The 25,033-nt window shown below is 47.2% G+C and overlaps 1 protein-coding gene across 2 annotated transcripts; it reads left to right on the top strand.

The window, feature by feature from the left end:
- Nucleotides 1-127: 127 nt before the first annotated feature.
- On the top strand, nucleotides 128-24,695 carry ARHGAP30 (Rho GTPase activating protein 30). 2 transcript variants are annotated; one of them, XM_082202871.1, is made up of 12 exons: nucleotides 128-938; nucleotides 11,104-11,206; nucleotides 11,706-11,853; nucleotides 12,641-12,723; nucleotides 12,989-13,096; nucleotides 13,351-13,478; nucleotides 14,240-14,408; nucleotides 14,905-15,002; nucleotides 16,836-16,913; nucleotides 17,650-18,153; nucleotides 19,236-19,477; nucleotides 20,767-24,695. In XM_082202871.1, the coding sequence occupies exons 1-12, from the start codon at nucleotides 830-832 to the stop codon at nucleotides 23,023-23,025; spliced, it is 4,029 nt and encodes a 1,342-aa protein (XP_082058997.1). In that variant the 5' UTR covers nucleotides 128-829; the 3' UTR covers nucleotides 23,026-24,695. The 2 variants fall into 2 exon arrangements, with proteins under 2 accessions (XP_082058997.1, XP_082058996.1); XM_082202870.1 differs by having other exon boundaries at nucleotides 14,902-15,002.
- The last annotated feature ends 338 nt before the right edge of the window (nucleotides 24,696-25,033 follow it).

Below are 25,033 nucleotides of genomic sequence, written 5' to 3'. Positions count from 1 at the left end.
TCTTCTAATTACCAACTTTCTGGAAGGGTGGAAAAGATAAAGAAGAGAAGTGAAAAGCTGCTAGCACCTCATCTATTAAAAGTCTGATGCAGTGCCTGACTAGTCTTCAAGTAACTTCTCTCTCTCTTTCACACACACACCCACCCACCCACACACCTGCTTAGGACCCTCACAACATTTCTGCCCGTGGGCCAAAAATCTGGATTCATCCTTTTTAGAGGCTTCGACAAAATTCGTGATGGGTGGACCGATAAAGGAGACATGTGGCCATGTGGCCTAGTCCTCCAACCCTACGTCCATGGGTCTATTGGCAAGTGTGTGTGTGTGTGTGTGGTTGAGATTGAACGAGTTTCTTGCGCAAGAGTTAGCTTGCTCTTTGTGGTTTCAAAGATGTTCTGAACGGGAAGTTGGGGTTTAGAGGCAAAGCTGAACTCACTTCCTGTTGGGCTCTGGGTGAGAACAGAAGCGTAGCAATTCTCGTGTCCCCACACTTTACTTTGGGCCCTGGGCCTCAGCAGTTTCCTCCCTGCACCCAGATCACACGTTTCGTTGCAGCAGCGCTGGTCAAGGGGTGCCTCTCCGCGCAGAACCTGGAAAAAATATTGGAGCGCATCGGCCTCTGGATAGCCTAGAGCCATTTCGTCATGGAGAGCTGATGGCACGGGGAGCAGCCATGGGTTTAAGGAAGCAGAAGGTCTCCACGGCGTCGGAGGGCCTTTGAACAGCTTCTGCAGAGAGAGGACAGGGGGCCCAATGAGCCCCCAGTGGCCTTGGGGGCAGAAGGAGACGAGAGCCACTGAAGGCTGAGCGCTCACACGCCTCAACACACATGTCACTCGCCATGAAAGCCCGGCAGAAGGTGAAGCGGAAGGGACAGGCCAAGGATCGGGTCTTTGGGTGTGACCTAATAGAGCATCTGCAGTTATCTGGCCGGGATGGTAAGTGATTTGTCTTTTCGGAGGCCGGAAATGTCTTTACCTGGTAGCGTACAGCATCCATTGCCCCCAGTAGGAAATGGTTTGAGAAAAGGGGTCCTGCGCCTCAAGGGTGGCTCAGAACACCTTATTCGGCTTCAGTGGTCTTGGGCTGGGCGTCTAGAGGGGTCCCGCCATCTCCTTCCTGGCTGGCTCCAAGCTCCACAAAGGCATTGAGAACAAAGTGCTTTGTAAAACCTTTGCATTTGTGAGTAAGTTCTTGAAATTGTAAAATGAGTGACATTGACTGTGACATTGACATCCCCAAAACAAAACAAAAACTTGATTGTTTTTTATTTATTTGAAACATTTTTCAAAACCACCCTTCATTCAGTAGATTCCAGGACAATGTACGATGGCACATTATTATAATATATTATATATTGTAATTTTATTTTTCCTCCAAAGGAGTCCAGGGTGATGATATATGGTTATGCTATTATATTATATTATATTATATTATATTATATTATATTATATTATATTATATTATATTATATTATGTTATGTTATGCTATACTATATTATATTATTATATACAAGCACCTGAGCGGCTACAAAACTATTAATAACAGAAGCCATTAATCCTGGGGGAAAGCATAACTCAGAGATACAGCATCCGCTTTGCACACCGAAGGACTCTGGTTCAATTCCCGGCATTTCCAGGCAGGATTGGGTTTGTCTCTCTTCTGAAATCCTGGAGAGACACTGCCAGTCAGTGTAGACAATACTGAAGTAGATGAACTGGGAGCTTGGCTCACTATGTTCCTAACCAATTTAAAACACCTGGTCAAATTAAAAACGTCTTAATCTGGCACCAAAAAGATTGCAATGTCAGCACCTCCTTGGGGAGGGTATTCCAAACTTGGGGGTGGGGTATCATGGATTTGTTGGAACCCACACAGGAGACTCTGCTATGGGTATCTGTCTCCTGGTCCATCAGCAACACACACAACCCCCCCCCCCCCAAGCAGTACCAAGGGGGGGGGGAGTACCACCCAGCATGATTTTGTGCCCAGTTTTCATTTTTTAAAAATATATATGTATTATTTATCTAGAATATTCATGCCCTGGCAGGAGTGCCAGCTTGGCCTCGTGACTGTGGGTGCCCGGGCCATGGGTGCCATGCAGCGTGAAGGCCCTCGCACTGAAAGTTGTGGGTGTCCGGCGCATTCAAGGGGAATTTTGTGGGTGGTTGGGCACCCAGGGCCTCAGGGAGTTGGCAGCTATGTGCCCTGGCCTTTTAATTCCCCATCTCCCTCAGAAAAGAAATCTCAAATCAGCTTCTAAAATGTGACTATAATAAAAAATCAGAATATATATTTTTTAATGATCAGCATAAATGTAAAACTAAATAGTATAAAGCAAAGGGTGTCTGAAGCATTTTCAGATAGTAAGAATGAACGGCCATGCTAATCTCAACATCCTCGTTCTCTAAAAGCAGATACAAATAGTGTTGTTTTAACCAGGTGCCTAAAGATAGAAGGTTTAACACAAGGCAAATATATTTTCCTAGAATGTCTTCCCTAGAATGGTCTGGTAAGCCAAATGGGGTGGTCCAAGAATGGCTCATGGTGTAGAAATTGCCCACTTCTGTCTCAGTGCAGAGATGGACAGTTCTTTAGGTATCCTGGTCCCAAGGTGTGAAGGACTTTTAAAGCTCAGAGCCAGCATTTTGAATTGATCCCAGACGCGGACCAGGAGCCAGAGCAGCTGGCCCAGCACTAGCAGACCCCCCAAGTATCCCTATTTTCCAGGGACAGTCCCAGATTTACAGAAGCCATCCCTGTTTCTGATGTGATCCCAGAACGTTCCCACTTTTCCTAAGGATGTCCCTATTTTCATCGGAGAAATGTTGGAGGGTATGGTAGGACATCCCTATTTTCATTGGAGAGGATGGAGTTATGTGAACCCCGAGTCAAGAAGATACAACCTTTAGAAGACATCTGAAGGCAGCCCTGTATAGAGGTTTTTTAAAAAATATTTAACATTTTATTACCGGTATGTTTTTATTTATGTTGGAAGCTGTCCAGAGTGCAACCAAGTCAGATAGGTGAGATATACCGTATTTTTTCATGTATATTTTGGGTTGTAGCTGGCATACCAGCCTAACCTGGGCAATGTAGGGATATAGGAAACAGTCTTGGGGTTTATCCACACCTACCTTTCCTCCACTCTTTTCTTTTCTCTATATAACTTTATTTATTTTGTTTCTCAAATTAACTTTTTACACTCACATATCCAACATACATCATAAAATCAAAATTCCATAGAATCTCCTAGGCTTCCCTCCTCCCCTTTGTGGTTCCTATTGTTAGTCATTTCCTCCTGCATCTTTTATGATAATCCAAATCTTTTACATCTCCATTATATCCAAAATTCGCCATGAAACTACAAGTGCCATTCTAATCCTACTAACAATTTTAACTGTTTACTATGATTCTTCAGATAAATTATAAATTCCCCCATTCCTTATTAAAATTCTGGTCTTCTTGATTTCTGATTCTTCTGGTCATTTTTGCCATTTTGGCATAATCCAGCAATTTAATCTGCCATTCTTCTTGGTCGGGACTTCTTTCCATCTCTGGGCCAATAACATCCGCGCAGCCGTGGTCGCATACATAAATAATCTTTTCTGCTCCATTGGGATTTCGGCACCTAGAATTCCTAAAAGAAAGGCTTCGGGATTTTTTAAAGAATAAATTATTTTAAACATTAATATGTTCTTCCACTCTTTTTCAGGCATGATTCACGCTTAAAGATTCTAGGGCCAAGCATTTTCTATTTTGCCCCAGAGCTTTCCCTATGCAAACTTGCTCTTTAAAGCTCAATCAGAGGAAATGGCAAGCCATAGAAAACCCAGATGAATGTTTGCTGCGATTGAGAGCTAAAGAGTGGGTTTTCACAGGGAAAGTTTGGCGGGGGGGGGGGGGAGCTGGGAACACTCAGACATGGAGCTTTTAAACACAGGCCTGTGCCTGGAAAGTGCAGAGCAAAAGTTAAGTGTGGATAAGCCCTTATACTAACTGATTCAGTGCATAAGAACCTGTTGGATCAGGCCAATGGCCCATCTAGTCTAAGGATTAGGTTCTCACATTGGCCAACCAGATGCCTGTGAGAAACCAGTAAGTAGGATCTGAGCACATGTGCCCTCTCCCCTCCTGTGGTTTCCAGCGACTGGTCTTCAGAAGCATTACTCCCTCCCACCGACCGTGGAAGCACAGCACAGACATCTGAGATAGTAGCCATCAATGGCCATTCTCCATGTCTTTTTTCTAATCCTCTCTTAAATCCACCTGAATTGGTGGTCATCACTGCCTCCTGTGGGAGCAAGTGTGAGGAAGTACCGTATTTTTCCGTGTATAACACGACCCCTCTTTTTTGGGACTCCAAATAAAGAAATCCCCCATATGCACTATCCGTGTATAAGACGACCCCCAATTTTAAACTTGAAAAAATACAGGGGAAATATAGTCTTATACACGGAAAAATACAGTACTTTCTTTTCTCTGATTCTTCTGACATTCTGCTTCCTTGGATGTTCACAGACCCTAGTGTCGTGAGAAAATCTTTTCTGTATCCACTTTCTCCATGCCAGGTGTCATTTTATAAACCGCTGTCTTGTCACCTCCTGCTTGTCTTTTCTCTAAGTGCTTGGTCCATCTAGATCGGTGTTGCTTGCACAGGCTGGCAGCAGCTCTCCAGGCAGAGGACATTCCCAGCCCTATTTGGAGGTGTCAGGGATTGAACCTGGGGCCTTCTGCGTGCAAAACAGATGCACTACCCACTGAGCTATGGCAAAAGGGGCTCCGTACCAAAGAGACAATCTGTACCTCCAGTGTGTAAAAATGGATAAAAGGGTATAGACACCTGTTCCTTCAGATGGAGGGCAATCTCATCTAAAACAGGGCAGCCATCATTCACCTGGCAGGTAAAAAAACCACCCTCAGCAGCACTGGGATCTCTATTGCATCACCTGGGATGAGGTTTTAGAAGCAAGAAGCAGCAAAGAAGCAAACCCCCAGTGGAAAACTCCACTCAAGTCTCTCTCTCTCTCTCTCTCTCTCTCTCCCTCCCTCCCTCCCTCCCTCCCTCTCTCTTTCTCATGCCTCTGAGACCTGTGAGCTGTCAGATCAGGGGCTGGTAGGGTATGAGACACACAGGAAGTGAGCTGTGGGGAGCAAGCGGTGTTCTGGTGTTCTTGTTTGAATTTGCAAGGGGAGGGGAAGGGAAGGGAGGTGGCTCCTGCAACTTCCTTGTTTTGCTGGTCCAATTTTGGCGATTGCATCAATTAGGTGCTTGAGCAAGCGAGAGAAGACACAACAAGCAACAGTGGCAGAGCATGCCGGAGGCTGCTTACTTAATACTATTAGTAGTACAGTGGTACCTCGGGTTAAGTACTTAATTCGTTCCGGAGGTCTGTTCTTAACCTGAAGCACCACTTTTGCTAATGGGGCCTCCTGCTGCCGCCGCACCGCCGTAGCCCGATTTCTGTTCTCATCCTGAAGCAAAGTTCTTAACCTGAAGCACTATTTTTGGGTTAGCGGAGTCTGTAACCTGAAGCGTATGTAACCTGAAGCGTATGTAACCCGAGGTACCACTGTACTATCAATACAATTATTTGATTATTTATTTATTGCATTTCTATTCCACCTTTCCCCCAAAGAGCTCATACAGTGATGGCCACCAACTTTGATGGTTTAAAAGAGGATCAGGCAGATTAATGGAGGAGAGGGCTATCGGTGGCTATTAGCCACAATGGCTCTGCTCTGCCTCCACAGCTAGAGGCAGCAATGCTTCTGAAGGCCAGTTGCTGGAAACCACAGGAGGGGAAAAGGCTCTTTGTGCTTGGGTCCTGCTTGCCAGTGGAATAGCGTGGGTTGTCAGCACCCGGGGCAAGGCAAGTAATTTGCGCCCCCTAACCCGTGGATTTGCGCCCCCTAACCCGTGGATTTGCGCCCCCTAACCCATGGATTTGCGCCCCCTAACCCTAACCCCCAGATGTTGCGCTCGGTGCGGCCGGCCCCCCCTGCACCCCCCACGCTACGCCACTGCTGCTTGCAGATTTCTCTCAGGCATTCTGCTGGCCACTGTGGGAACAGGATGCTGGCCTAGATGGGGCCCCTTTGGCCTGATCACCTGTCCTCACCTCCTTCAATCCAGTAGGCTCTTCTTATATCCTTACGGCTTTTATATTGTTCTTCCCCCTCCTCATTTCATCCCCACGACAACCCTGTGAGGTAGGTCAAGCTGAGAGCCAGTGACGGGCCCAAGGTCACCCAGTGAGCTTCAAAGCTGAGTGGGCATTTCCACCCCGGTCTCTCCCAGGTCCTGGTATAACCTTCTGCCTTAAATGCCTGCATACATTTCCAGGGCTTAGCTTAGGTGGAAGAAAACTTGGAAACAGTTAAGGCAAACAAAACGCCTTTAGTTGAAACTGTAAATTATAGAAAAACTAGACAGCAAGTGCCTCAAAAGGACGGGTGAAGGCAAAGGTTATCTGTTGAACACACATACAAAAATGCTGTAACCTTTCTAAACAGAAAAGTTAGGCAATCCTTGCCTAATATTTATGTGCCCATTTAATATGCAAGATCCCTAAGCATAAAACGCAGTAAGATAATTAGAACAAGAAAGAGAAAAATGCATATGCAACGTTTGAAACAAAAAATACAAAGATATACACAAGTAAAAATGGAGAAGCTATCAGTAAAACATTCAGTTAAACATAGTAAGTCATCAGCTGCGTGCTCAGCCAGGTCAAATGGTCCCCTGGCTTAAACCACCAAAGTCCTGGAGTTACTTCTCTACAGGGAGCTTCAGTCCCCAATGCAGAAAGTATGAGTGTGTTTTTCAGCCCAAGAAAAATTTGTAGGGAACTTTCAGCCCTTGTATGGAAAGCCCCAGGGACCTCATGTTTGTGGTGGGCAGGGCTGGAAGCATTAGTGGGCGCTGAAGAGCAGCTGTTATGGCTGCTGCGTCTGCATCCCTGACCCATCCTCTGAGGAAGAGGTGCAGGGGAGAGACACTGATGCAGAACATGTCCCTGTTTTCATCTGAGGAGTGTTGTGGGGTGTGGGATTCTGAGTCAGACCATTGGTCCATGCAACTCTGTACTGTCTACACTGACTGGCAGCGGCTTTCCAGAGTTTTAGACAGAGAGCCTTTTCCCAGCCTTGCTTGGACATGCCAGAGACTGAGCCTGGCACAGGTTGCACTTAAAGCAGGTGTTCAACCGCTGAGCTGTGGCCCTTCCCTTTGTGTGTCTTCCCATTGCCTATTAGTATTAGTATTGTTATTATCTTCATTAACATACCACCCTCCCTCTCAGCAGAGCCCAAGGCAGTGAGCAGCATAATAACCGGTGTACAACAATTGTACGCCATAATTTGACTGCCTCCGGGCATGCCCAAATTCAGGTGAGGCCTTTCCATCATTTGATCTCCATACCAAGAAAAGCTTCACTTGCTAAGTCTCTGCATTGCTGTTAAAAGGCAGAGGAGCAGAGCACATCAAAACAGGTGGCAACCGCAGCTGAATACAGCTCATCTCTCCCACCCAGCACCCAACATTTTTTATCACCTCTGCAAAGCAAAGCATGTTTGCACAAAAGCTTTTGGGGAGCAGCTCTTGCCCGTGCGGGAGAAGCAGACCCCTGCTCTTGTTCTCCCAGGCTCCTGCAGGCCCTCTCTAGCGGAAGGATGGGATAAGGTTTACACCGGGGGTGGTGTGCTCTTGAGCAAGCTCCCTTTATGTCATGACATGCTCTAATCCAGTCCTCTGGGCGCTGCATGTGGGCCACTGTCAAGGTTTATACAACCGCTCCGCTTTTCGGGAAAGCGTTCAAGGAAGAGCGATAGGAGGTGTGTAATGAGCACAATTAGATGGTATCAGTTAATGACAGGGCTGCTTTTGGCACACCTGGGCTGCTGCTTCGCAATCGGGGGACAATCAGCAGAAGCAGATCTCCCAAAGACAAGGTGTCACTTTTCTAGGCACGCATACCTGAGATGGACCTTGCCGGTTACATTAACGGGGCGGAGCTGCCAGGATGGAGCTGATAGATTCCTAGGAAGCTCAAACCCTGCAGCAATCTCATAGATGAAAATAAGGGCCTGCTTGAAACCTCCATACCTTCTGTGGCATTACCAGAATCTCTAAAACTGAAGTTTTGGAATGCAGCAACTCTCCTATGAGGAAAGGTTGCAGCGTTTGGGGGCTTTTGAGTTTGGAGAAAGGGTGAGTAAGAGTGTTGTTAAGTTGTGGGCGAACATATCAGACAACACAGCGATTCTTCAAACAGCTCTTCTTTATTCAGATGCCAGAACAGAACTGAACTGAAGGGCTCAGTCAGCCTGCTTATATAGAGCTCCAGTACAACAGTTACTGTAGCAACTTTCTAAAGCTATCCAATCCCTGAACGTCACTTTCGATCCTTCATTTGCATAAAAACTATCCAATCACTGAACGTCACTTCAATACATAACAGAGGTGACTTGTTAGAAGTTTATAAAATTCTGCACGGCATGAGGAAAGCTTTCCTCCCTCTCTCATAACACTGGAACTCGTGGACATCCAAGGAAGTGGAATGCTGGAAGATTCAGGACAGAGAAAAGGAAGTCTTTCACACAGTGCTTAAACTGTGGAATTTGTTCCCGAAAGATGTAGTGATGGCCACGTATGGCTTTAAAAGAGGATTGGACAAACTCGTGGAGGAGGAAACTGCTGATTGCTACTAGACATGAAGGCGATGTTCTACCTCCACAACTGAAAGTGGTAATGCTTCTGAAAAGCAGTAGCCGGAAATGGCAGGACAGGAGAGTGTGCTTGGGCTCTGGTTGGCCACTGTGAAAACAGGATGCTGGACTAAATGGACCCTGGGTCTGATCCTGCAAGCTCTTCTTATGTTCTTTTGTTCCTCCTGTCTGCTGTATCCATTGACCCTTGCCGTCCATTGATAATAGCCAGTAGAATAATTGTTCTTTTGGTTAAAGATGCATTGGGATGGCTCTTTTGGTTATCGGTGCATGTTATCAACAGTCCAAAAAACACACAGATTTAGAGGCAGATGCCCTCTAGCTGCATGAAATTAGGGATGAGTTGAGCAGCTCATCCGTACATCCTTTTGTTCTGTGTTTCCATCTAGACACAGGTCCAGGCTTTTCCAGAGTTTATTGTGAGGAAAGTGCTTTGAAAGTGGTAGCTCTGTGAGGTGAACTCTATTCACCTTCTAACCTTCTGTCAGAGCCTTTAACAAACTACAGCTCCCAGGATTCTTTGGGGGAGGGAAGCCATGACATGTTTATAATGGTGTCAGAGTGCTTTCAGTGCATGGTATGGCTTTGGCCCAGGTGAAAAGGAGGAGGGTAAGTGAGAGAGGTAGTTTAAAGTAGCGCCGTAGTGTTTTAAATGAGTGGTGTGAACATGGCCTGTGTTTATTCATGAATGAGGCAGGGCACTTCTAAGTACATGTTGCTGGGGAGAAATAGTGGGGAAGGCCCTATCTGCAGTGGAGCATACCCTTTGGACATCCCTGAGGGATAAACAGCAGAGAACCTTGTTGTGGTACCTTAAAGACATATCAAGGTATTATTCCAAGAGCTTTCCTGAGATAAAGTCCATTGCAACAGATCCATGAAGTAATAATCTTCACGTGCAAGTACAGTTGCCTTGCAACTTACACAAGGGTTGTGTTCTGGGGACAGTGTGCAAAGCAACCCTTTTAAAAACCATAAAAAAGACTCTCTGACCATCTCTGCACTCTCTCCAAAGGCGGCTACAGAGTCTCTCTGCACCTCTGAACGCAGAGGTAGAAGGAGGGGAGTAAAAAGTGGGGAAGGGCTGCAGCCTTTACATCTAGAATATGTAATTTCTTGGAAGCGCATTCTTAAAAACTGCTATACCATACCGTAACTTAGCTGAGAGCTTCAGTTCTCCTTCTGTGTGCATTTTGCTTCCTGTCTCTGCTTCGGAAATGAAATCACCCAGCGACTCCACCCAGACATCTACCCTTGATGAGAGTGTGTGTGTGTGTGTGTCTCCACACTTGCACATTGCACATTGCACATCAGATCTATTTTATTTCCCTATTAAGTGTAGAACTTGACATTAGAGCCCCAGCGGACAATGTTAACTGGGTTCCAAGCATCTCCAAGCCTGCCCATCTCTGACACTAGAATGGACTTCTGATTCATTCAAGATCCCCATAAAAAAGCAAATACAAGCAAGTTTTCAGTTTTCAGTTGGTTTGTATACTGCTACCTTCCCTACTTCATGAAGGAGCTATTTCAGATACGCATAGGCCACTTCCTCCAGCTGCTCAACGGAGCTATGTTGTTTAAAACCATATGATATAAAATCAGCGTGATAACAAAATCATGAAACAAAAGTGCAAACAATCATGTTTTAAAACAGCCCTGAATCTACTAACTCAACCAGCCTGCAAATCCCCCTGCCGCAAAAATAAAGAAGTCCCAAAAGGCAGGCTTCTCACCTCACACATAATTTGCCTCTTTCCTATTTATATCCTCACAGAAAACTGTGAGGTAGGTTAGGCTGAGAGACTGTGAATAAGCTAAAGGCCACCCAGTGAGCTTCATGGCCAAATGGGGATTTGAACCTTGGTCTCCCAGGTCCTAGTCCATCTCTCTAACCACTGCACCACACTGGCTATATTGCCCTTTCTGTCAGGGATTTGGAGATTTTAAAAAACTGTTCGATCTTATTTTCGGTCGGTAAACCTAAATCAACTGGTGAATATTTAGACGGGGTGTGGGTTTTGTTGTTGCTACTTATCCCTGCAATGGACTTCCCCCAAAGAATTCTGGGAACTGTAGTTGCCCCTCAGAGAGTTACAATTCCCAGTGTCATTAACAGCGCCCAGAATTCTTTGGGGGGGTGGGGGAGTCATGTGTTTTGGATGTGCTTCAAATGTATGGTGTAGAGCTGCCCTGTGGCTGTTCAGAATGGAGGTCCCATTGGTGGTGGGCCCCAGGCCCCATGGTCAGCACTGCTGGGTGGTGATGATGCCAGCCCCCCTGGGACCACAGCAGGCTGCCTTTCAGGGTGATTTTGGCCATCTGTCAAGAGGCACCACCATTCCCCAGGCTGACTCTCAACCCTTTCCCAGTTCCTCAGGTTCTGAAGAGCTGCACGGAGTTTGTGGAGCAGCACGGAATCGTGGACGGGATCTACCGGCTGTCGGGAGTCTCATCGAACATCCAGAAGCTGAGGTAAAAGCCAGCTGCCATTATTCATGTGTGGAACCCACTGCGGGAAGATGTGGTACTGGAGTCACCAGCTTAGATGGCTTTCAAAAAAGGATTTTTTTTGGAAAATTAAGAGGAGCAGGGGGTATCAACTGATGGCTGTAAGCTGTGATTCATAAATGGAACCTCCCTGCCCAAAAGCAGCCTACCTGGAATAACAGCTTAAGAATCCCTGACACATGGCCACCCAACCTCCAACAATGGATAATCTACCACCTTCTGAGGGAGTCCGATCCATTGTCTTACAGCTCTCGCCATCAGAAAGCTCTTCATAATATTTAGCCGGGATATCCTTTCTGGTCATTTGAATCCATTGGTTTGGGTCCTGCCCTCTGGAGCAGCAGAAAGCAAGCTTGCTCCATCTCCCATGTGACAGCCCTTCAGACAGTCCAGATCTTCTGGTGTTACTATATACAGTATTCCATTGCCTTTTTCCTTCCTCCCCTTTCCTGGCCCTTTGCAGATTGGAATTTGACAACGACCGGGGCTCCCCTGACCTCAACAAAGACTTGTACCTCCAGGACATCCACTGCGTGAGCTCGCTCTGCAAAGCCTACTTCAGGGAGCTGCCCAACCCGCTCCTCACCTATCAGCTGTATGATAAGTTTGCCGTGAGTATGGCTGACCCAGGGCATATTTCGCGCTAAGGGCCTTCACTCTAGGGCAGGCCAAAGGCCGCATTCTCTTCTGTGGAACCTTCCAAGAGCCATATGCCAATAGTGGGTGGGGCCAAGGGCAGGGCAACAGATTTAAATTTCAGCTTTGAACAGCAGGCTAGTTTCTACACCCACCTCTGCCTCAAGCAAGAGTCATGGAATTACAGTGTTGGAAGGGACTCCAAGAGTCATCTAGTCCTACCCCCCTCCCTGAAAGTCGCTATCAGAGGTCAAGGTTAGATTCTAGCCAGGCAGAAGGAGGCAAAGCAGGGCCAGTGAGGGATGTGGCTTGAGAGAGGAGGTGTGGCCTAGGGAGATTCCCGAGGGCCAGACAGAGAGTCCTGAAGGGCCACATTCAGCCCCCAGGGTGTGAGGTTCCCTGTTCCCTGCCCTAATACATATAAAGGGTTGCTTTGTTGTGCTCACCAATACAGCAGTTTCCAAGGTTCATGTGCTTTCAATGTGCACTGGATGTACGGTGTGGATCTGCCCTTATTGTGTATAGATTTGCATGCTACTCATTGAATCATCAAATTGTAGAGTTGGAAGGGACCCAAAGGCTCATCTAGTCCAACCCCCTGCAATGCAATGGCAACTGTGGCTCAGGTCTGGCAGAGGACTGTACCCAATATCCAAAACTATTTGCTTTCAGCGTTTGGTATTGCATGGCAGGGTGGGAGGCATGCTGTGGAATTGAGCAAACAAAATGGTGAGCTGAGTACCTCTTTCCCACTTCACCCAGGATGCTGTGGCCATCCAGATGGAGGAGGGTCGGCTGGAAAAGATCAAGGATGTGCTGAAGGAACTCCCAGCGCCCCACTACAGGTACCTGCAAGGGCCAAAAAGCCCTTTTTCTAGCTCAATCCTCATAGCGTCTTTTGGTCTCGCACATGTGTGAGAGCTCGGGACATAAAAAGGAGTGTCCTGGTTTTTGTCCCCCTGAGGATTACTGAATGCTAGTATGGCTGGTAAGGAGATTTCACAGTCCACTTCCTATTGATGGATGCAGGTGGTTGTGATTTCTAATTCAGTTGACCCTCAATCTGTCCCCCCCCCCCAATCTTTGTTTTGGCTTCGCATCCACCACAAGGACCTTGGAGTTCCTGATGAAGCATCTAGTTCACATGGCCTCTTTCAGCTCCGAGACCAACATGCACGTACGGAACCTGGCCATCGTCTGGGCTCCCAACCTGCTCAGGTGAGACACAGCAGCTTTTATCAGTTCTTGGTGAACCATCATTGACAGCAACGTTGTTTAAGGCCTGGCGAAGGGGGATTAGACTGAAACAAAGGCAAATTTGGAAAACTAGATTTCTGAACAAGGAGGAAGAAGACTGGCCTGACAATCAGGAGATTCTTGCTCAACGAACGAGTGTCAGCAAGACCCACCACACCCACTCCCGTGTGCACCTTTGCTTCATTAGGCTTCACCCCATCTCCCTCTCTTCTCAGGTCCAAGGACATTGAGTCGTGTGGCTTCAATGGCACAGCAGCCTTCATGGAGGTCCGCGTCCAGTCCATTGTGGTGGAGTTTATCCTCACCCATGTGGATCAGATTTTCAATAACGTCCCTCTCTGTGGTAGGTCTTTATGTGTGACAGACGAATACCATAGAATTATAGAAATGTAGAGTTGGAACTTCCTGTAGTGCCCTCCATTGCAATACCCCTCCATACACGTTCAGTACATGGGCCTCTGGAGGTGGGGGGCACTTCAGCAGCCCTAATGAACTTCCCAAAGAGCTTTCAAAATCTGAGGACCTCCCGAGAGAGGTTGTGGTGACAGCATAAGGTTTGTTTATTTAATTTATTTATTGCATTTATACCCCAACTTTCTTCCCAAAGTGCTCAAGGTGTTGTACAAAGTTCTCCTCTCCCTCATTTAATGCCCACAACAACCCTGTGAGGAAGGTTAGGCTGAGAGTCGGTGACTGGTCCACAGTCACCCAGTGAGCTTCATGGCCGAGTGGGGAGATTTAAACTCCCAAGTACAGTGGTACCTTGGAAGTTGAACAGAATCTGTTCTGGAAGTCCGATCGACTTCCAAAACATTCGGAAACCAAGGCACAGCTTCTGATTGGCTGCAGGAAGCTCCTGCAGCCAATCGGAAGCGGCATCGGACATTCAGGTTCCAAAGAATGTTCATAAACCAGAACACTCACTTCCGGGTTTGCGGCGTTCGACTTGCATGGCATTCGGGATCCAAGGTACAACTGTACTAGTCCAATACTCTTTAACCACTGTACCACACTGTCTCTCCTGCACTAAACTAGCTGTCTGGCTTTATTCCTGCGCTCACTTAATTTTCTGATGATGCTGTTTTTCCTCCATTACTGCTATAGCCGGGAGCCGTGAATCTCTCAGGAAGTCCCTTCTCCTTGCGAGCTCACCGGTGACCTTTGGCGATGACAAATACTCCTTTTCCTGCAATATCCCAACTGCGCTGAACCAGGGGGATGGCCCACCGCAGATGCGACCCTACCACACCATCATCGAGCTCACCGACAACAAGTACACACCTCCCTTCCCTCTCTTTCCCCTTCCCATGTTCACTTCTGTATTTGCCTGCTGAGAATTTCCAGATTCTAGTTACAAAGGATGGCATCGGATGCCCATTTTGCAAAGCGACTACAACCAGAGGGCATGAAGCCCATTTTGCTGGCTGGGCTGCAGAGAAAAAGGCACATCCCTACCTATGTGGTGGGGTTGCCCCCAGACTGGGCAACGTTGGTCACAGCTATTCCAGACCGCTTCATCTCCCAGCAAACTGCACAATTGCCCCCGGCCCTGATTATTTTATCTGCTGTTGTTTTTCTTGCATGAATGAGAATAGTAAATCCGTGCACAGAGATTTGTTGATGCTTATTTTAGCTGCAGCCAGACAGGGAACCCCTTTCCCTCTCCCCTCACTTCTGAGTCCTAAGGATCCCATTGGAAGTGGCTCTAGATACATGGTGACCATCCTGCATGCAAAATTTATAACCTCCATTCAAATTCTTCACAGAAGAAAAGGATCCCTTAAGGCAAAGAAATGGAAGTCAATTTTCAACCTTGGCCGATCCAGCCATGATGCCAAACGCAAGTTGAACAAGCCAGAGGACAAAGGTAAAAGGCTTAACGCTAAAGCTCACTGTAACTGTTCAAGAGGACTAAGAGTTAAGTGTGCCACATATATGGCCTAAAAGTGGGTCTTTCTGTCACTATCTCATTGATTATTTTTCCCAACAAAAGCACCAAGTGCTGCATTATAGTGCAGATCAATGGTTCCCATGAAATTTTGGGCCACTGTACCTTTGGTTCTATACACTCATCCCCAGTGCCCACTGCCCTATAAAACCGTTGTTCAGAATGGAAGGACTATAATAACACAATAAAATTCAAAACAGTAACAATTAATTGCACATTTAATTCAAAATGCAATTAAAACTATTTCGTTTAATTAATTCAACAAAATGGATGAACTCGATACAGTGATAGCAGCTTTTCAGAGTCTGATAGTCGTTTACACCTCTAGTGCCCCCCTGCCACCCCTTTGCCTCCAGGGGGCAGAACCACTCACTTTGGTTGTAGATTCCACCAGAGCTTTATTAAAGAGCTTTATTAAATATATGGGACCATGATATATGAGACAACTTTTTCTCTAAAGGATTAATTTTCTGGATGTTGACTGCTAGAATCTCTGTTAACACAACAATGGAAGACACTAAAAGATTTAAGCTTAGCACTATGGTACAGTATAAAAAACATCTCCTGAACATTTCTTTGCAATGTGGTGGGACTTTATATCTTATGTTTCATCTGCCAACATGCGAGACTCTTCACCGACATCAAAAATATAAATTTGGATTGATGGGAAAGGTCAGAAACCAGGAAGATCAAGTATTCTTAAAAGATTGGAATAACTTTGTAATATATTTAAAAGACCTCTGTAAACAGTTGAAATCATTGGCAGGGATACAATGACAATTCTATGAAAAATAAATACCCACTTTTTGTATGCATCCTGCGGTTCTTTTGGTTCGTTATGTTTATGTTGCTTTTTTATTTTGTTGCCTGTAAAAGGAAAAAATATATACAGTGGTACCCCGCAAGACGAACGCCTCACGAGACGAAAAACTCGCAAAACGAAAGGTTTTTTCGTTTTCGAGTTGCCTCGCAAGACGAATTTCCCTATGGGCTTGCTTCGCAAAACGAAGCTTGCCCCGGGGACAGCGGGTCTTCTCTTTTGAAGCAAGGGGCGGCGGGGAGAAGCGATCTTCTCCCCGCAGCCCCAGGTCCGGGGAGAGCGGAAAGCGCTTCCCGCTGCCCCCGGACCTCTTTTGAAGCAAGGGGCTGCGGGGAGATCGCCTCTCCCGGTGCTCCGAAGCCGGGCGGGGGGGGCGGGAACCCCCACCCCAGCCACCCCGCTTCGGAACGCTGCTCCGAAGCGGGGCGGGGGGGGCGGGAACACCTTCTGAAGGCGGGCGGGGGGCGAAAGTCTTTGTCCCCCCTGCCTGCCTTCCCAGGGGCTTTTAAATCGCCCCGGACAGCGGAGAAGTCCTCCGCTGTCCCGGGGCTATTTTAAAATGCCGCCCGCCAGCATTTTAAGATCGCCCGGACAGCGGAGAAGTCCTCCGTTGTCCCGGGGTTTTTTAAAATGCTGGGGGTGGGAAGAAAAGCCCTTGTCCCCCCCCCCAGCCTTCAGAAGAGGTCCGGGGACAGACTGTCCCCGGACCTGGTCTGAAGGCGGTTTCCCTAGGAACGCATTAATTGATTTTCAATGCATTCCTATGGGAAACCGTGCATCGCAAGACGAAAAACTCGCAAGACGAAGAGACTTGCGGAACGAATTATTTTCGTCTTGCGAGGCACCACTGTACTATTAAAATTCAGCTGAAAAAAGGTTGTTGTTTTTTGAGGCCCGGATTTGGTTGGCTCAATCCTGCCTTTCTGTTCCAGATGACAAAATGGGAAAGATGCGTCTGCGGCCGGCCAAAAGCATGGATTCCCTCAGCTCCATGCCATGTGCCAGCGATGGTAGGTGCAGAAATCTCTGGGGTTGTTTACATTCACTGCCGAGGGCCTGGCTGGCTTTTGCCCCACTTCTATTCCTCCTAGAGCATAGAGATGGAGGAGACAGAAGGACTTGGGTGTTTCACCAAATCCTGGAAGGACTTTAATCCTAATAATTTGGATTGCTGGTATTCAAGGGTTTGGCAGATTGCCCTTCTTGAAAAGGTATCTCCTTAAACTAAAAGTATCTAAAGGGCAGAACTCAATTCTTTTGGACATATGACATGATTTCTTATACAAATATTGTGGCACATTGGCATATTCAAACGTCTAGTTCATTTAATACTATATAGAACCTTTATTCTCCATAATGATGGAATTCACAGATGGATAATACTTTTATTCTCATACATCCTTACTATTTGTAAAGGAAATCTTTTTAAGAGTTAATACTTAATTATCCGTTTGGAGCTGTGCCGTATCTTTGTACTTTTGTCCTTCCAGGCTGTGACCCTTTACAATTTAAGTTTCAGATCCTTTGCTTTCTTTCTTTATGTTATGTTTGCACTTTTTTGGGTTGACCGATAAATAATAATAATTTTAAAAAACCCAGCAGCATACCTATTCACAGTAATCTCATAGCAAATTCATCACAGTATTAAGGCTACTGGAAGGCAACCTTGGAAGAGGTTTGGGGCCCAGGCATGAGGCCCTGTCTTTTGGGACCCTCTTTGATCCAGCTTTTTTCCTTTGGATGCAGATGACATTCAGCTGGGGAGGAAAATCTCCCAGAAGCAGCTCACTCTGTGCCGTGAGAGTTTTGATGGCCCGGCTTCTCTCGATAACAGTTTCCTGCTGTCGGAGTCTGACGAGTATACAGAGAGGCCCAAGGCCGAAGAAGCACAAGGCGAGTCGGAGGGCGAAGCCACTGCCAAGTCGGAGCCCACCACCCCGAAAGCCAGCAGGTCCAGCCTTGTCGGGGTGGCTCCTCAAGGGAGATCCCCCAAAACTGGGCGGAACCGCGCAGAGAAGTGCGCCGGCGTCCACATCTCTGGGCCTTTCTCTGTCACGGTCCCGTTCCACATCACTTCCAACCTCAGTTTGTCCCGGCTAACCCGGGGGCTCGAGTGCCCTGCCCTGAGCCACTGTGCCTTGGAAAAGGACCCTTCTGAGACCTCTGAGGCCAAAGAGGACGAGCCTTCTAAGCAGAAAGAATCTGAGGAGAAGCTGACACCCGGCCTCACAAACAAGGAAGACGCTGGAGGTAAGTATCTCCCCACCATTTCTTCCATCTACAAGCTGCCTTGGTGGTATAGACCAGGGGTGTGGAACTATTTTTGGCTCCATGGGCCAGATCCTTATCAAAATTGGCTCCTGAGCCAAATTTGGCAGAGTTCTCCCTGCCCCCCCAACCTTCATTTTACCAGGCAGGGGTCTATGCAAGCCCCCTACTTGAATCAGGAAAAAGTATGCATGGAATCCTGCAGGATTGAACCTATGCCCATCAGCTGAAGATCAGCTGTCACGAGTGGTGTCAGCTGATAGGCAGGTGAGTGTGGTTTGAGCCAAGATAGGCCTGCAGGCTAGAGGTTCTCTGCTCCTGGTGGCACTTGGGCCTTGCTGCCAGATTCCCCAGTTTGTGCCTACTGGTGCATTACACAGCTGCATGAAGAACCATCTTCTCTTGCATGAAACCTGCCCATTCCTTAACATCACCCTTTTGAGGCTCTGCCCCAGGTGCCCCCCATTTCAGAAGTTAAACAGATGACAGCAGGTGAGAGGGACTTTTCCGTGGTGGCACCCTTCTTGACCTGGGAACTGGCCCTACTTACAGTTGTTAGGTATTCCCAAAATAATAGATGAACACCTGAAATGTGCCATATTTAATCAACTAGAGGAATCTTAGCTGATTACCTATATGAATCTTCATTGATTCATCAAATAAATCTGCAAAAATGTGTATATAATAAATAAAATGGATTGTATTCAACTAAGCTCTACACATAATAAAAGTAATGGGCAAATGTTAACCATGTCCACTAATTGCTACTTTGAGTATGGCTAACATGGGATGCAACCCAATAGTTCTAACTTACTAACTTACTTTATTTTTAAGTGATGCAGACTAGGGTCAGAGCAAGTATCCCCCCTTTTCTCTCACAGGGGAGGGAGGTGCTGTCCCCCCCCTTCTTCCTAAGATTGTTCTCGCCATCTGCAGTTTTCCTAAATACTTGCATTACAAAGAACTTGGGGCTCACCAAGGAGCTAGTCCCTGTCGCAAAGAACTGACTTGCTCTCTTCTTCTTCTTCTTCCTCTTCTTCTTCTGCTTCCCCTTATTGAAACAGATGCAAAGGCAGGAGGCCTGTCTGATTCGGAAGAAAACCAGATGTCTTTGGAGGTCCAGGACTCCTTCTCTTTCCTGGACAGCCAAGATGCCTGGCTGGGTGAAAGCATGGATGGAGACCAGCCCCGGAAGAGCACCAGCATAGCGCCTGGTTTTGCAGGCAGTGGTGTGGACAGTTCCCCACTCACGGAGGACGACATGAGCAGTGGGTTCATGAATGAGATGATAGGAGGCGGGATGCAGGTGAGGTCCATGACTATGTCACCCAAAATCTTTACCTAGTTAAAAAGGCAGGTGCTCTTCCACCCCATCCTTGAGTCTCTGTCCTAGCAGGAGCTGCACATCAGCTCCTACCAGACCATTTTGGCAGCTCCAAGGTAGGAAAGAGTCCTTTGGAGCTAGACAGCTCCTACAATCTCCATAAGCAGGTACACACAACAATGCATAGAGCTCTGTGGGGGCGGGGATCCATTAATATAAAATTATGCTGCAGAAATAAAGTGCAGCATGGGCGTTGACCCTTTTATACACATTAAGCGTGTTTTTGGCATATAATCTTGCATATAATGGATGGGGCTGTTTTTTAAAGACAATACGCAAGTGTGTTAAAAGACGTAAACAAGTGCTCAGCAGCAGAGGTGATCCAAAGTGAGCAAAGCCCAGGACAGATAAAACAAAGGACTTCTTCAGGCAGTGCATAAACTATGGAACTCCCTCCCACAGGAGGCAGTGATGGCCACCAACTTGGATGGCTTGGAAAGAGGATTGGACAAAATTCATGGCTATGCTTGGCCTCCAGGGTCAGAGGCAGCAAAGCTTCTGAATACCAGTTGCTGGAAGCCACAGGAGGGGAAAGGGTTCTTATGCCTGGGTCCTGCTCAGGGGCTTCACAGTGAGACATCTAGTTGGCCACTGTGAGAACAGGGTGATGGGCTAAGAGGACCATTATTAGCATTCATTCATTCATTATTTATTTATTTCATAAAATTTATATATTGATAGTAGGAAAAAATATCTCAAAGCAGTTCACATACAAGATAAAACAATGAAATTACAACTAAAAATTTACAAGTGTAATTTAAAGCCACTGTAGAGTAAACTAAAACACATTAAAACTCATACAAATTCCACCCATAAATCCCCTTAAAATCCAGTACAGTAGTTGGATTTGGGCACATGGCGTGTTTTAAGTAAGTTTTTATTTTACTTTTTAATTGTATTGGTTTGGGGTTTTGCTGCCCTGGGCTTTTTTTTGGAAGGGAGGGCAGGAGAGAAATGCAATGAATAAAGAAACAGGCAGTTTCTTATGCTCCCTTCAGCCCCAGGCAAAACAGGCCTGGGGCTGATGGGAGTTGTAGTTCAAAGCGCCTTGCTGTTGGGTGCCTAAACATATGGAGAAAGGGAGGTTGTTCTCTGTGTTTGCTATATTCATTATTTTTAAAAGGGAAAAGAAAGAAAGAAAGAAAGAAAGACGGGTGTGTTTGAACCAAAGACGAGTCTTATTTATAACTCTTTTATTTCTCTAACTCCAGCTGGAGATGTTTTCAGCTGTTTCACCACTAGATTACCTGTCCATTGAGGAGTGTATGAACGAGCACTCGGAAGAGGAAGATGACCAATATTATCTGGCTGTGGGATGTTCAGATGGCGAAGAGGTTTCTAAGGAGGTTGACAGTGAAGAGGTCTACTTGAGTGCTTTTGATGACCTCAGCCCCTTAGCTGGCAAATTACAGCATTTCCAGCAGCCAGATGAAGACCAGGCTCTTGATGACACCCGTCTCCCAAGGAGCACGTTGGACGATCAGCCCTTCAGTCTGGCCGGACAGCCCTCACCTGAAGATCCAGACAGCTCCCATCTCTTTAAACTTGACAAGGAACCTCTCCTGGATGGTCCTCCAGTTCACGACTTCAGGTTAGACAATTCTCAGCTGGATCCAGATTCAGGCAATCCATCTGAAGAAGAGTTGCAGGCCTTCCTGGATTCTGGTAGTGATTTCAGTCAATTGGAAACACTCATGAAGGCTGAAGCTGAGACCACCCAGGTAGATCCTGACTTGGCAGCGTTGCAGATGGAAGGCATAAACGCCAGAGGTGAAGATGACCTGCTTCTAGGAACAGGGTGCTTGATGCATGCCAAATGCCCCGATGGAATTCCAGAAAACCCTGTGCAAAGATCTTCGGTTCAAGAGAATCAAAGCCATGCAGTCCAACCAAGCCTTGAAAATGAGCGGGAACGACACAATGCATTAGGCATTGAGCAGGTTGCAAGATCTCCTTGCATCCCCAGCATGGAGGTAGATGGAACTACCTTGGAGGTGGATGGATTGTATGACTGGCACCCAGACTACGAGTTCCCATTACAAGCGGCAGAGCAGCAACAGAGAGGAGAGACTGCTCTTCATCCTCAGGCAGCAAAAGTTCTTTCACCCCCGGATTTGCACAGAACTCCTCTTTCCTCTTTGATGGACAATTGCTCTGAAAATGCTTCTTCCGATATGTCTCCAATGCTTGCGCCGAGTCTTGAGCCAGATGCTCCAGCTGAGAGAGCCCCTCCTGGTGGCTCCTCGCCTGACAATTCCAGTGGGTCTGAAGCCTCGTCGCTCGGGGCCCCTTCTCTGCAGGGCTGCCCAGAAAGTCCTCCACAGACACCACCACATTCAATGCCGGTGAAATCCTCCGATGCCCTCAAGCACGACCTCTCTGATGGAAGCGTCTCCATGAGGTTGACCTCGCATGCCATCAGAGTGCAGCAGGCGAAATCTTTCCCGGTCGTGCCTCCGAAACCCCAGTTTGCCAAGATCCCTCCGTCCTTAATGCCAATATCTCCAACCAAGGAAGCCTCCCTCATGTGGTGCAGCCCACCTGTCCCAGAAAAGAACTGTAGAAATGGGATAAAAGAGGGGCCCAGCGAAGGCTCTCTGCACAGGCCCCTTCGCCCAGCCAGCCTGGACGTACATTGCAGCACTCCAGATAGCACTGAAAATGTAAAAACTCCCCTGGCTTCTTCCAAGCTGCCCACCTCTCCAGGTTACTGTCTGGGCGATTCAGGGACCCTCCGGAAGCAGCGGAATTCCCTGCCTGTGAGTTTAGAGAAATATGACAGAGATGACGAGAGCAGAGGAGCAGACGCGGTCCCAAAGCTACTGCACTCCCCACTGGACAAATGCAGCCTTTGGCCCAAGAGCAGTGATGAGCTCCCTAATACAAAGTGCTCTCTGCTAGAAAGTTTGGATAAACACAGCAGCAGCACTACCACCGCCAGGGGTGAAGAAGGGAAGGGTGAGCCCTCCCAAAAGCAACTTCCAGCGCCTCTATTACTTGGTGAGGCTGGTGGGGCTGCTCCCCAGAAGCAGAGATGGGCCAGCTGGCGCAACGGGAACAGCATGTCATTTGACGAGGCTGTCGCTCTTGCCAAGGAGAGACACGTGGGCCAGGCCCCAATGAGGAGGATGCAGACCTACTGTTTTGGCGATGTGGAGGGGCTGTATGGCCCTCCCAGAACAGAGAAGCCACCCCCAAACCCCAAGCCCGCCCTGAAGCCTCTGGGGCAGCGGCCCCTGAGACCCCTGTCCTGCGCAGGCACAGCCGCAGATGCCTTTGTCCCGGGGAAGCCGCTTCTTGCGCCAGCGTTGCCTGACATTATCCCAGAAGGCCAACTCTCTCCAAGCCTGGAAGCTCTGTCCCTTCCTCAGGATCTCCCGCCAAGGAGAAAACTGAGCTTGACGAAGGCAGGGCGACGTGCGTCCAACTCGGAAGAGGTGCTTTTAGCAGCACAGCAGCAGCGGAGGTGATTCGCTTTGGCAGCTGGTTCTCAAATCTGGCCTTCAACTGTGCTGCCTGGTGCTGCTGTGACCTTGGACTTCTGCACTGATGTGGCACCTCCCCACCCACCCAATCAGGACACAAAGGACTGAAGAAGAGTCTTGCTGGAACAAACCAACCTTAGCTAAGAATCATCTGCTTCAAGCAGAGATCAGCCAGAAGTCCACAAGCAGGGCCTGAGAAAGCAAGAGCTGCAGGAGCTGCACCCACGGGTGATACAACATGTCACGTGGGTGCTGCAAATTGGGGTAGCTGCTCAGATTTGAGTCCTGTGCGGTAGGTAGGGTGGTAGATAGCGATGTAGGATAAATGCTATTGTGAGTGAGTAGGCTTAAATCGATGCGACGGAAATGACTAAGAGAAAAGAAAAGAAATACTGTAAGTTTACCATTCTGGAATGTGTGTATCTTCTGTGCAGGCAGGCATCCCCTTAACTATTAATACATATTGCATGGTTGCATATAAAGCTCCACTTTAATCAGTCTTAGCTTCTCCCAAAGAATTCTGGGAAGCGTAGTTTGTTACGGGTGCTGAAAGTTGTTAGGCGGCCTCTATTCCCCTCACAGCAGTACAATTCTCAGAGTACCCTGTGAGGAGGGAATGCCAGTAAAAGCACTGTAAGAACTCTAGCCCTGGGTGGGAATAGGGGATTCTCCTAACAGCACCCTTAACGACTACAGCCATGTTCTGTTGAAAACTGTATCATGGTGCTTTAAATGTATGGTGTGAATGAGGCCGAAGTAGAACTGTTATATAGCCTACATCCCACTCGGCTTTTACCCTGAAGGCCTGAATGTACTTATAGATGCAAGAGACAAATTTCTGTTTAGCTCTCTCTTTAAACATTGAAGGATACTGAGCGAGATCACTGCCTTGAAGGTTGAGGCTGTCATAATATTTTGCATACTTATTTGGAAGGAAGTCCCGCTCAGCAATGCAAGACTTACTTCTAAGTATAAACATGCATAAGGATTTTGCATGTAGACATGCACATGGGATCATGTATGTACCTAGAAGCTCTCAAACATCCCAGAAGCAATGAGTGACAGTTACCAGACAAAACAGTGTTTCTCCACTATGAATTGGAAAATAAAAGTCCATGCTGTTTGGTTGGTAGTAATGAATATTTGTATGTGGCTACCATGATGCTGCACTCAAGAATTTGCAGGATGTAATATGGGGACACAAGATCGCCCACATGGGCTTTGTGGATGACAGAATATCCTGGATCCTGGTACTTGGGGTGGCTTGTTAGTCCAGCCTTTGCCAACCTGGGGCCCTCCAGATGTTTTGGACTACAACTCCCACCAGCCCCAGCCAGCACTTGGACACATGGTGGCTGGGGCTGATAGGAACTGTAGTCCAGAAATATCTGGAGAGCTCCAGATTGGCAATACCTGTGTTAGTCCCTCTTTCCGGTAGAGAGCCCAAAGGAATACTGTTGCATGAACTTTATTCACTGGCCCAATATCAGTAACATTTTATCCCAGAAGTCCATATGTCTTGCCTCATGATTCTCTTTTACACAGGGAAAAAAGCAACAGTCTTTAAGTCAATGCATTTTTATATTCAGATGTCAAGTGCAGGCTATACTCGGTTTGTGTGTATTAAATTCAGAAAGCAGAGCATTTGAAAAACACTTATTGTGTCTGTGAAACTGTTTATTGACCCCGCTTGGAAATGGCTTAAGCGGCCTTTTGGGTGACTGAAGTGTAAAAAAGATAGCAAGAAATGTATGTGGCTAGCCAAATAGTACCAAGATTAGCACGCCAGGAGAGAAAAACCTGTCGTGATTTGCATATGGAGAGTGGAAAAAGGGGGCAGATTGGTCACTGGTGTGAGAATGGGGGTGTTACAAGGACTGAGTTGTTCCCATTTTCAAATGTTGTAAAATGGGGGGGGGGGGGTCCTACAACTAACTGGTGACACTTCCTCATAGCAGGTTAGTGTAGACTTAGGTCATATCCACACCATACA

Source organism: Podarcis vaucheri (assembly GCF_965113315.1).
Source record: "Podarcis vaucheri genome assembly, chromosome: 16".
NCBI classification, from domain to species: domain Eukaryota; kingdom Metazoa; phylum Chordata; class Lepidosauria; order Squamata; family Lacertidae; genus Podarcis; species Podarcis vaucheri.
Note: the sequence above shows the minus strand (reverse complement) of the source record. Positions and strands in the feature narration are given on the sequence as shown.